General features: G+C 47.0%; 1 protein-coding gene across 1 annotated transcript; it reads right to left on the bottom strand.

Annotated features, from left to right (window-relative positions):
- Nucleotides 1–1528: 1528 nt before the first annotated feature.
- Nucleotides 1529–3268, bottom strand: LOC126522095 (solute carrier family 22 member 7-like). Its single transcript, XM_050170878.2, has one exon. The coding sequence runs from the start codon at nt 3266–3268 to the stop codon at nt 1529–1531; it is 1740 nt and encodes a 579-aa protein (XP_050026835.2).
- Nucleotides 3269–12203: the final 8935 nt, after the last annotated feature.

Below are 12203 nucleotides of genomic sequence, written 5' to 3'. Positions count from 1 at the left end.
TGAATATGATAACACCTGATTTTTAACAGTAAATTTCAAAACCTAAATTGTTGCCTTCCTGCCCACAGATATTAGCCAGACGTTGCAAATCACTTTGCTTGTTAGCTAGCAACACAATATCGTCCGCATAAAATAAACATGGAAGCTGCTGCTCTACTACTGTACCTGCTTGTGTGTATGAGAGATTAAAACGATATTCCTCGGAAATCCAATAGTTAGTAACATCAGAATAATCCTACACGCTCGTGAAATTGTGCAATATGGTCATAACTGCTTAAATTTACGACTGCTTAATAACAAGCTCAACATGCAGGAAATCACTACTTCATCGAACGTAGGCCATATAATACAGCATGAACTGTTTAGATGGCCAATGCGTGGAAGTGGACCTACTTGTGAATGCAGAAACGACAATTAACTGATAATTCCGTTGTTGTTGAAAGACCTATAGCGTGCAAGACGGTTAAAAGTAGCTAGGAAATGCGAGTAAAACAGCGGTTTACATCGCATAAAGGCAAGGTCTACCGGGGCGCGTTAGTGTACCAGGCGATTTGTGTTTCATTTCTTTCCGCGTCTATTATTCGGGAGGTAAGAAAGGCACTCCCACAAGACCTTGTCTTCCTTCCAGGTCAACCGCTGTCGTGTCGCCTCATCTAAACCTACAACACTTTACCCTGCTTTAGTACAATCTTAGTGTTACGTAGAGCCCTTTAGTTAACCTTTATTTTCTCTCTTATCAGGATCAGGACCTTCAGGATCGGCGCACATTCCTTTACAGTACTATCTTTTGAATCGGTTCATATTTTTCGTTGAGCAAAACCACGCTAACGGTTTTCGTTTTAGGCACACACAGTTTGAACGGGATCATCTACGTTTTACTTTTTCTGCCAATTACCGATCTATTGCTGCTCCGTACAGACCTCTAAGTTTGTGCGTCTTTCCCATCCGAAGCTTTATTTCGACGCCTTTTTCGTTGTCCTACGTAAACTAGAAGGCCTCAAACGGCATAGTTTACAAAATTAAAATGATTTGCTACGCTGATCCCACGAGCCATAAATGAATGTTGTCAAAGAAGACAGTGTCTTCAAAAGGCTTAATGTTAAAACCGTGTCACATCAGAATGACAACGGCGGCGAAATTAGGAGTGCAATCCCATAATTCACGAATCACACACAGGAGTGTGTAGGCGGACACGCGACCTCTGTCCGTACGCATAACCCTTCCCTCCAGCCTGAAACTTCTTTCATAACTATCATTTTTCGAAGTGAACGCAACGCTCCAACTGAAAAGTTAACTGTGGAGAGAGAGATTCACATGCGGGCAATGCTACAAAATAATGTTGTACAATGCTCCTACACCAGCGCAACTGAGGAAAATTGTAAACTTTAGAAGGAAAAAATTAATCACGTTGCGAAAGACCAAGACACTTCTAGCAGTCACGAAAATAAAAAAATAAAGAAAGGCGAGAATGCGGTGGCATCCAGAGCGTCAGTTATCGTCGCCTATAGTGAATTTCGGTATATCGCCGTTAGTATCTCAGTAAGTTCGTTGATTGCTTTCGGCGTATCTTTTCACCTTGCTTCGCGCGCTTCTTGCCCAGCGGCTTCAGAGTTTCTCGAAATATCCGCTTTAAATCTTCGCCGGGTGAGCTGCGCTTGTGAACAGGCATGCCGAAAGCTCCAGTTCCGGGCTCATCGGGAAGGTGTTCGCCCGCTATCACAAACAGCGCAGATGTCACAGCGGCGAAGGCGAGGCCATTGCCCAAGTGCCACCTGGGTCCGATGAGAACGGTGCTCATCTGCGCTAAAGTGTCGCCCACACGGTTGGAGATGAGAGCGATGGCCGTGGCAGTGCAATGGGCAGTGACGGGGTACAGCTGCATGGTCAACACGCCGAAGTTCGAGAAGGTGATGTAACCGGTCGTTTTCATGACGATAACCAGCAGGTCGAGGAGGAGCGTGTCTTCTTCCAAGGGCGTGGCGGTAAGGGTGGCCAAGGAGGCGCTTAAGCCGAGCCCGCTGACGACGACGGTACGCTTGGGGCCGTAATGATGAACCCAGCGTGTAAACAAGACGCACGCAGACAGGGACGTGACAGCGACGATAACCTTCACCAGGACTCTCACGGGAATGCCGTCGTTGGTGACATAGCTGTCCTGGGCGTAGCTCAGCGCCGTCCACATGTAGAAAACCAGAATGGAATGGCTTCTCAGGCGCGCGTTGCAGGGGTCACTCTGTTTGAGGTTCTCGGCTGCATCCCGCATGTGCGTCCGTGTCTGCAATGCGAACAGTTCGCGGCAGCGGCTTGTGGGCACGCCGTTCAGCTTCGCAAGCCGCTGCGATATCCGTTCGGCCTCCCCTACACGGCCGGTCGCCACGAGCCAGCTGGGAGACTCCTCCACGGTGAAGTACAAACCGACTAGCAGGAACGTCGGCACCATGAGGACTAGCTGAACCGTGGCCCAGCCGGCCTTGAGCTGCTCCGCGGTCGACACTGTGCTGTCGCCGATAACCATGGTGACCAGGATAAATACGATACAGTAGATGGGTGTCTTGCGCGGCGGGCACACCTCCCACATGGTAGCAAAGAGTGGCACCATTGTGCAGCTCGTCGCCGCCGACACGACGGCGCGCACGGCGACGAAAAACTGGAAGTCGTTCGGGAGGCTGCTGGCGACACCCGCGATGAGCACCACCGGAATGGTGACGAAAACGACCACCTTGCGCCCGACGCGGTCGGCCAGCCTGGACACCACCAGCGTGGGGAAGATGCAAGCTGCGGCGTAGACGAGCCTGGCAAGCGAGATGAGCCACGCTCTGTCGCACACTAGCACCCACTCGCTGACCGCGTTGTTCCCGTACTCGCTCAGATCAAACTCCCACGACGTGCAGGGAACGACGCGGCTGTTCACGCTGCTGTAAGGCGGTTCGCGCACGGTGCATCGACTGTACACGCCCTGTTTGTCGACGGGAATGGCCAGCTCTTTCCACTGCTCCACGCTGAGGTTGGCAAATGCCTCGGGGCGGCGGCACCAGTGGTCCATGACTCCAGCAGTCATCCTGAAGCTCTCGTAGTGTAGTACGTAAGCCGCTGCCGCGATCACGACGTTGAGCAAGGTCAAAAGCTGGAAGGGACCGTCGCCGAACGGAGGTTCGTCGGCGCAGCTCGGTTCTGGCTTTCTGAAGCTCTGTGTGCTTCTCTCAGTTGCCAAGCTGCTGTGGCAGTTGTCGACGTTCGGTTGAGACATCTTCTGGCTCGCGTGGCTCATGGAATGTCGTCTTCTTTTCGTGGTAGCGCGCGCTACTATGATAGCGTGTGCAGGCCATGCACTTTCTGGAAAACACAATTATCGATTGCTCAGTAGTTCATTCGTGCGGAAGAGCACTGAAAAGCTGCTTACATGCGTATGAAACACTCGGGTTTGAGCCGTACACATCGAAGACAGAAGTATCGACCACAGCTAATACCCACTTTATAACGGCTGGCTCGGTGGCAAGGATCTCGCTAATTGGATGATATATTATTACCAGTACCCTTATAATAGGAGTTCTGACAAAAAAAAAACTGAAATCCTGCATTTTTGTTGCATTAGAGGATGGATGGATAGCGGCGAATGGATGAGTGGAAGGTAGGAGCGTCCCCTTTGGAATGGGGCGGTGGGTTGCGCCATGAAGCTCTTGGTATTATACTCACTAATCTCCTACCTAGGTTTAAAAAAAAAACACTACGAATTCCTATAACCAAATTTTCTGACCCCCTATTGTGAATTTTGTGTTTGTACGTCTCCGTTTTTCGTCGTTTCCCTACTTTTCTTTCACCAATCTTCCAATCGCCTCTTACTAATCTTTATTGCGGACATGTTTACTTTCCCCCTGCTCTCGTTGAACCCAAAAGCTTCAAGGAGGCCAGTGAAGGACAACTTCACATACTAATAAACATGCTCGATAGCTTCCCTAGCTTTACCGCAGCAAGCACATGCTTCTTCCTTCATGTCGCATTATAGGTGCGTGTTCTAAGGCATCCTGATCTCGCTTCGAAAGGTAATGAGCTTGCCTTTGAGTTATCATAAATGATTTCTTTCCTGATTTCGTTTTTTCCTCTTATGTAGTTACTCATGGCAGGTTTCTTTTCCATTGCCGCCGCCCATGACATTATTTCACCCTGCAGGCTGCATACTTGCTGGTAAGCTTCCTGGTTCTTTTCCTCCACTGTGAATCAATGTTATTACTGTACAAATACCTGCCCACTCTCCCAGCCCATTTGCGTTCTTCCATATTCCTCAGTCGTTCTTCATAATCAATTTCACTGTGAGCTTCCCTCACTTCAAAACTTGTCCAGCCCATATCACCTTGCACAGCTTCATTTGCGATCTTCCTCTTAGCGGCCAATGCGAGGCGTCCCTCTGACCTCTGGTTGCCATCGAGTCCCGATTGTACCCCTAATTCGAGGGAAACATCATCATTTCCAAAAGTATGTCCTGGAACAATGACACCTTTCCGCATACCCCAGAGCACCTCGTACCTATTGTATCTCCATAGCGCTCTGTGCTTCATTATGGCGGCATTTCTCTTCTCTTTTACTGCTATTGTTTTTTTGATGTGTTTCCATATATCGTTTCCCTTCGTTTATCCATATAGGAAGGTATTTATATTCTTTTAACCGAGGCATTTCCTGGCCCTGTATTTCCACTGTCTGTTCACTGTTTTCATTGAATACCATAAGACCTGATTTTGTAACGCTAAATTTCAAACCTAAGTTCTCGCGTTCCTGTAGACATATTCGAAATGTTAAGCGCTATCTGTCGGCTTGCAGGAAAACGTCATTTGCCATGTTGTCTAGGGCATGGCAAAATGAAACCGCTCGCTCGATAGCCCATATAGCTAAACGCAGAGCTGATACTTTCACTTATTTTCTGTGGGCGAAAGAATTGCTGTTCTCTGCTATAGGCGAAGCATAGAGTTTGTAGCAACGCCGGCAACAAGCTGGGTTTTTTTTTTTGTGATGTACATAAAAAATTGCACAGCGAATAATAATTAAAAAAATCAGCACCCCAAACAGTGTGCAACGCAGGCAAGTTTTTCCAAGTAGTTCTTGAGTGTCTGTTTGTTGTTTTCTGCGACGTGTATGAAAAAGACGCTTCGCCCCCTTCACAAACACCTAAAAAGAGAAAAGGAAGTTCTTTTATTTCATCTCTCTTATCCATGTCAGTTTTGTTTAAATTAGCGCTTTAGTACGAATAATTGTTTGGGAACGCGAACGCCTGATAGCCTCTAAAGGCGCAACTATTCTTGTTAGACTTTTATGCTTAGGCACTACTGTTTTATATACAACGCACTGACATATTTTTAAGTACGTTAAGTATTTTAGCGACTGAAAAAATAATTTCACAAGCGGAATGAAAAACATATCATTAGTTGTTGCCGTACAAATATTGGTCTATGTATTTTTCAGAGAAAGATAAAATCAAGGACACTTCTGAGAAGACAGCGCAATGATAACAAGGTTTATATTTTGATTCGTACTGCAAAAAGAGAAAAACACAACAACAACAAAACAACAACATTGTGCAAGTCCCACGCATTGTGGGCATCGATGTTATGCGACGCGTTTTGCAGGTAGCTAGCTATCCAGCATTGTTTTGTGTTCTGCAAAGCTTTACCACGTGGACAAACGCATCTGTGAAAATCGACCAATTTTACATGTGTGATGCGAGCGTAGGTGTGTGTGAGGACAGCAGCAAGAGGATGACCACATTGATGACGATCGTATGAAGGCAACGGCATGATTTTCATTGCGGCCATTTGACGCGAATTTGTACAGGGTGATTATTTGTGTTCTGTATATGCATTGAAACGGCGTTAGGGGGCCAATTGCGGATTGTGACGTGATCTGTGATCAATCTTTATACAATCATATGTATGTATCTAGCGTAATGTCACGCGGTCATGTTAAAACAACGATGACATTTGCACTCAAGCAAAGAAAGGACAAAACATGATCAACCTGGGCTTATCATGAAGGCGATGCAACGTCGCACAGTTTCTACGTTGCGTTGGCTGCTACGAAGACAGTACTGAAGTCTGTGGACTGATTCCTGAGATAGTGCAGTATTACGGAGCGCCCAAAGCGCGAGCTGTCAGGAGCAAAGAAGGCGGGAAAGTTGCACGGGACGCACGTGCCAAACATCTGAAAGCGCTGGTCGGCTTTGGAATGAGAGAATTATACATGGGATCGGGGCCTAGTGAAGACTCAACACCGTAAACAAGTTGTTGTTTCCTCAAAACATCATACGGTATACCATCTTCGTTTTCTACGCGCAGGTACTGGATTCCGTACAATGCAACGGGTAGCTTCTTTCTGTGGTTAACTTTCTCTTACACGTCGACTAGTGCTGGGTAGCAAACAAGAATCTCTTCCAGTTGACCTCCCTTTCCCAGCACATCTCTCTCTCTCTCTCTCTCTCTCTCTATATATATATATATATATATATATATATAATGCGTTCGCATTCTTCGGGTTCCTCACGTACATTTATTCCGGGGGCTATCTATCTATGATTTTATGTATGGTTGTTTGTGTTAAACTGTTTTCCCTGCTACCTTGGTCACTGTGACGTCCATGGTCGAATGAGTAGCGCATCGGGCTGCCGTGCTGAGAGAACAGGGGGTAAAACCAACCGTAGAACCAAATTGGGCGGCTGAGTATGGGGCAATGCACACACATGTTGCGCACTTCAACGAACCTATTTCAAGCCAGCATTGGTCACTGTAGACTGGAACTGGATAGGTGCCGTTGTTCAATGAGCCTCTTCGATACTAACTTGGGTCACTTGGTATGTGCTTGTAGGTGTGTGCCACTCTTAAATGAACATCTTTGGCGCCAACGTGGGCAACTAGGTATGTACTACTGGGAATGTTCCACGCTACTATGAAAAAGAGACCTTAATTTTCACCGATGCTGGACGTAATGGAACCCACGTCTCAAGGGTTCCTGAAGGACACCAACCCGACGCTTTAGTATGCTACGCCGCAAATGCACTGGATATTTCACTACGGCTGAGGAATGGGCGACTTGGTACGGCATTCTAAAGCTGGTACACCGCAACATACAAAGGAAGAAACAAGCCGAGCTGGCCAGATAAAGGAACAGAGGTCTCTGTTCTTTTATCTGACCCGCTCGTCTTGTTTCTTCCTTTGTATGTTGCGCTGTACCAGTTTTAGAACACTGGGTATTTGCCACTTTTCAACGAACGTCTTTCACGCCAAGGCTTTAGCGAGCCCCACCATGAATGCACTGGGTATGTACCGTTTTTCAATGAAACTCTGGTGAACTTTTTCAACGAACGTGGGTCACTGCATATGTGCCACTGGATATGCGGCAAGCGAGCTCGGAGCAATCCTCAGCACTCGCGCACACCGGCCCACCACGCTCCTCGTCTCGGAGGCCGCTCGCCAACTTCACGGCGGCGCCCCTAGATGACGCAGCGTGTTGGAAAAGAAGTTCGCAGCGCCGCTGCTTAGGGAGGTGTTCTTAGGGAAGCGTGGAAAAAGGAGTCCCGCTGCAGCACATGCCTCATACATAACCCGTTTCGGTGGTGGCAATACGTTCTGTCGCTATGTTGATTCAACGTTAAACGCATTACTGTCGACAGTCATCGTGAGATTGGTTCTGCCCCAATTTTTCCAGGCACGTTGCAGTGCCTCCCACTGTCTTGCTCTATGCGTTATCTATTGTGCAACTGTGAACCTGATAAGAAACACAAAAATAAATTGTGATTGTATCCTAATGGTTAGAGCATTGGGCTAATGTGCTCAAAGGAAGTAGTTCTATTCTACTGTCAATCATGAATTTTTTTTTTCCTTACAGCGGTGCCAACTGTGGCGAGACACAAAATACCTACCGACCGACCTCACGCAAAGTGCCTGGAAGGATGCAAAGAATACGTCGCATTGAAAGAAAAAAACGTGCTTTGAAACGTTAGCACAAGCGTGCACATGGAGCATTTACTAATGCCATGTGCAAGGCCGTGCACTCTTAGTACGAACACGGCCGTGTTTGTACTAAGAGTGGACGACCCTGTACATGATGACCGGTGCGGTTCAGCAAACCTCTGTTTCGGCAGGTATCACAGTCTGTGATTAGAGGGACGACACGAAGCTTTGGCCACAGAGTTCGAAGCTCATTACGGCTTGTCCGAACGACGCGAGCAGCGTATACGGTACTTGTTCTAAAAGCGGGGCTAGAAGTACATCCCAAGCTGTCCGACGTTTCCGCTTATGAATTGAACCAGGATCAATGTGCATTACTCATCGTTCTTTATTTGGCAAATACTTCGAAGTACCGGCTTATTATGTTAGGTAAGGTTCCTCAGTGCGGTCACTATGGGATTGTTCATTTTCTGCCTATTCGCTCACGGGTGTGCTCAGTTGCGATAGACTTGTTCTTGCTGCGCGCAAGACTCGGAGCGTTGATGTTCTGTACTTCGTAATAGCTTGTAGCAAAGACGTACTATCGCTGGTCACTAGCTTACTTCCTCTGGACTGTCACTAAGCGCGTTCAGCTTCGAACATTTGTGTATTGTCATGGCGTAACCAGTCGTCGTCACCTTCGCTGCGGCTGATTAATTCGTGTTCGGGCATGGTTCGGGCGGTGTCTGGGCGCTTTCTGCAATGTTGTCGTTTGTTCCCTCTCGTTCCTTCTACTTGTATACTTATGGCGGTCGTCTCAAATATATTTTTGCGACGTCTTCTTTCGCGAAAATTTATTCAAAAAGCTCATTCCTTAGACGACAATACAGTTCTGAAAGGTAACGCTACAGTGCCAGCCGAAGAAGCGCAAACCAGCCCATCGCGGATTTTTCATTCGCGGATCGACAACTGCAAAAACATAGCACGTAAGAATCCAGTTATGATACCATACCTGCCGCGGTGCAACAAATGTGTCACAAACACTAGCTATATATGACTTCTATAGCAGTTACCTTGATGCTAATCCGCTAAAACAGGTTTGCTCACGAGTAGTTCATGGTGTAATATAGAATTTTCGCATTCCTTCACAGAATCGCTCGGCAGTAACACGCCGACTTAGCTAACACTGTAGTTTAGATTCTACCAGCACCACTTGCTTCTTAAACTGCTTCTCAAAATTAGGCGCTTCCTCACGTGTTTATTTTAAGCGGTGGTAATTTAAAGTAAAGCTAATTGAGGCTTACAGCTGTTTGCAGAATATGAAAACGAATGTACCAAAATATATTCCCTTTTCCTGGCTACACTTTCCACTCACTTGAGCAATTTACTGATGTCTGTTTCTTGAGGAATACACATGACGAGTCTGTTTGGCGAACTGACACAGGCTGCTCGGCCGAAGTTTTTTAGTGAAATATGCCTTTTTCACTGTATGGCTGCAGCCAGAAAGAAGCCGAAGCGTCATTCATCAGTAGTATGCGACATATTGAAGATATCGTAATTCCCCGGTGAAGGGTCAAAAATCAAGTGAAATATGTAATGCTTGTAGTGTCTTCCTTATGAAGCTTTGCGAGGTTCTCTTTTATGTACTGACGAAGTGAATAGTTCTCCGTTTGTATAATTAAAGAAACACTGGATTGAGAAATGGTGAGACAGAAGGTACTTGAGAGAGAGAGAGAGAGAAAGGCAAAGGAAAGGTTAACCAGAGATTATCTCCGGTTGGCTACCCTGTACTGGGGGAGGGGCAAGGGGATGCGATAGGTGAGAGAGAGATGGATTAAAAAAAAAACTACACACACACGCACGTACACACAAACTGTTTCTGTGGGCACTGTCACGTAGCCCGCAAAGGCATTCCTAGTGTTATGCAGTGCACCGTACAATCCTGCGTCACAAAGTGAAGTCACAATCTGTCAGAAAGTTCAGTGTCCTTTAAATACCGCAGCAGCGCCTTCATAGCCGATCGCGCTGATGTTCGCGTAGGCCAGCATCCAAGGATCTTGTTTTCTGTCAGTGGGCGCTTGTCCAGTTTGTCCAGGGTGGTTGAGAGGACTGCTCTTTGCGGGTTGAAACGAGAGCACTCACAAAGAAGGTGCGCGATTGTTTCATTGCACCCGCAGAAGTCACAAAGTGGGTTGTTGGACATTCCGATAAGAAAGGAGTACGCATTTGAAAATGCTACTCCAAGCCATAGACGAACTAGAAGGGCACAGTCGCGTCGTGGAAGCTCGGGCGGAATACGGAGTTGTAAATTAGGGTCCAGGGTATGAAGTCGTGCACTTGTGAAATCGGATGAATTCCACTGAGCTAATGTCAGGTCGTTTGCCAGTACGGCAAGTTTTTTCGCTGCGTCGGCTCTCGAAAGAGGAATGGCAACGCAGCTGACGCCGTCATGGGCAGATCGGGCAGCTGCGTCTGCTCGATCATTGCCGTGTATGCCACAGTGACTAGGCAACCACTGATATATAATATCGTGTCCTTCGTTAACTATGCGATGGTGTACTTCTCTGATCTCTGCGACGAGCTGTTCATGTGATCCATGGCGCAGTGCTGAGAGTACACTCTGTAGGGCTGCCTTGGAATCGCAGAAGACTGACCATGCATGGGGTGGTTCCTCCTGAATGAAATGAAGAGCCGCACGCAAGGCTACCACTTCAGCAGCTGTCGTTGATGATACATGCGACGTTTTTAGCTGTATTTCGACGGATCTTGTTGGTATCACCACAGCAGCAGCTGAACTTGCGGATGTGACTGAGCCATCGATGTATACGTGTACGCGGCCATTGTGCACCTCATGTAAAAGTTCTAATGTGGCCTGCTTCAGGGCAAACGACGGCATGTTAGCCTTTTTAGTGATTCTTGGGATGGTGAGGCGTACTTCAGGTCTGTGCAGGCACCATAAAGGTGAGGATGGTCTTGCTGCAGGCATGTAGTTCAATGGCAATGAGGTGCGATTGGCAACAATCATACGACTGATAGTTGCGTGTGGCCTTTCTGCGGGTAGAGCGGCAAGGTGGTGAGATGGTAGTCGGGCAACGTGGCGAATATGCGCTCTGAGAGCGTCGGTTACCAAGTACGTTGATATTGGGTGATCTCGAGCTATGACAATCGTTGCCGCTGTAGACGCACACTTGAATTTTCCTTTTCCACCCTAAGCTGCGCTATAGTACCTCGAGTATAATTTAAGCATTGCAATTGGCGCTGTAAAAAAACTGCTTCATGGTTTCAATTCGAAGTTGTGATGAATTAATTGGTTTCGCGAACAATGCGTGCTTCGCCATAACGAAAGTCGGTTGCTACGGTTGCGTGAGGGGTGTGCCATATTGCCGATAAAGGCTACTGAGGGCCGCTATGAAACATTTCATCGGTTGCAATTGATTGGCTATCTATCTATCTTAACCACGAAACTTTTGTTTCAGGTGATTGCTACTATAGTATTTGTGAATTAACAATGTAGATACTCTACATGACACAGCCGTGAGCAATTAGTTTTAGGGTGGCTTGTTTCAGAGAGCGATGAAGTAACAGCAAGCTTTCTGATACGAAATGCGCGCCTAACTCTTTCTTTTACGCATGAATAAAGTGGCCATATTTTACTAGAACAACTCACCAGAGTAGCAACAATCAGGATGACAGCTTCGCTGGGCAGTGTCTTTCTGACATGGATAATATGCTGGCACCAAATACAAATATTTTTCTTTCATGTAAAATGCAATGTCTCTCATAGCTAAGTACTAAGGGAATGTTAAGTGTTTAGCAAAGCATCCTACACAACTTCGCGTGTTGAATTTACAGGCATTATTTTTTACGCAAAATTTATGGACAGACACGGCTTATAGATGCATTGCAAAACCAGTAGACCCCTTCAACGCTTAAGAGCTTGCGATATCCAAGCTACAAATTTTCTCGACTCACGCGCTTTTGAAGTAGGAACTGTGGTTCAGGCATGGTAGCAGAAAGAAACCGACATATCCTTCAATAAGTACGGCTCGAGCCACCCACGCCCAATCAAACACGAAGGGAACGAGCGCGCGCGGCAGCCGAGCGAGCCGGAGAGAGCGGCGTCCTGGCGTGACGTCGCTCGCGAGAGGGCGCCACTCCAAGTTCTCGCCGACAATACTGAACCATCCGTACCGTACGTAACATACGATTTCCCCACAAGAGCTCAATAAGAACGAAGCAGTAGTTAGCATAAACTAAAATTTTCTGCGTTTTTAAAAGAAAAACGCACAAGCACAC

The sequence above is a fragment of the Dermacentor andersoni genome, chromosome 6 (genome assembly GCF_023375885.2).
Source record: "Dermacentor andersoni chromosome 6, qqDerAnde1_hic_scaffold, whole genome shotgun sequence".
NCBI classification, from domain to species: Eukaryota; Metazoa; Arthropoda; class Arachnida; order Ixodida; family Ixodidae; genus Dermacentor; species Dermacentor andersoni.
This window is presented reverse-complemented; position numbering and strand designations above follow the sequence as displayed.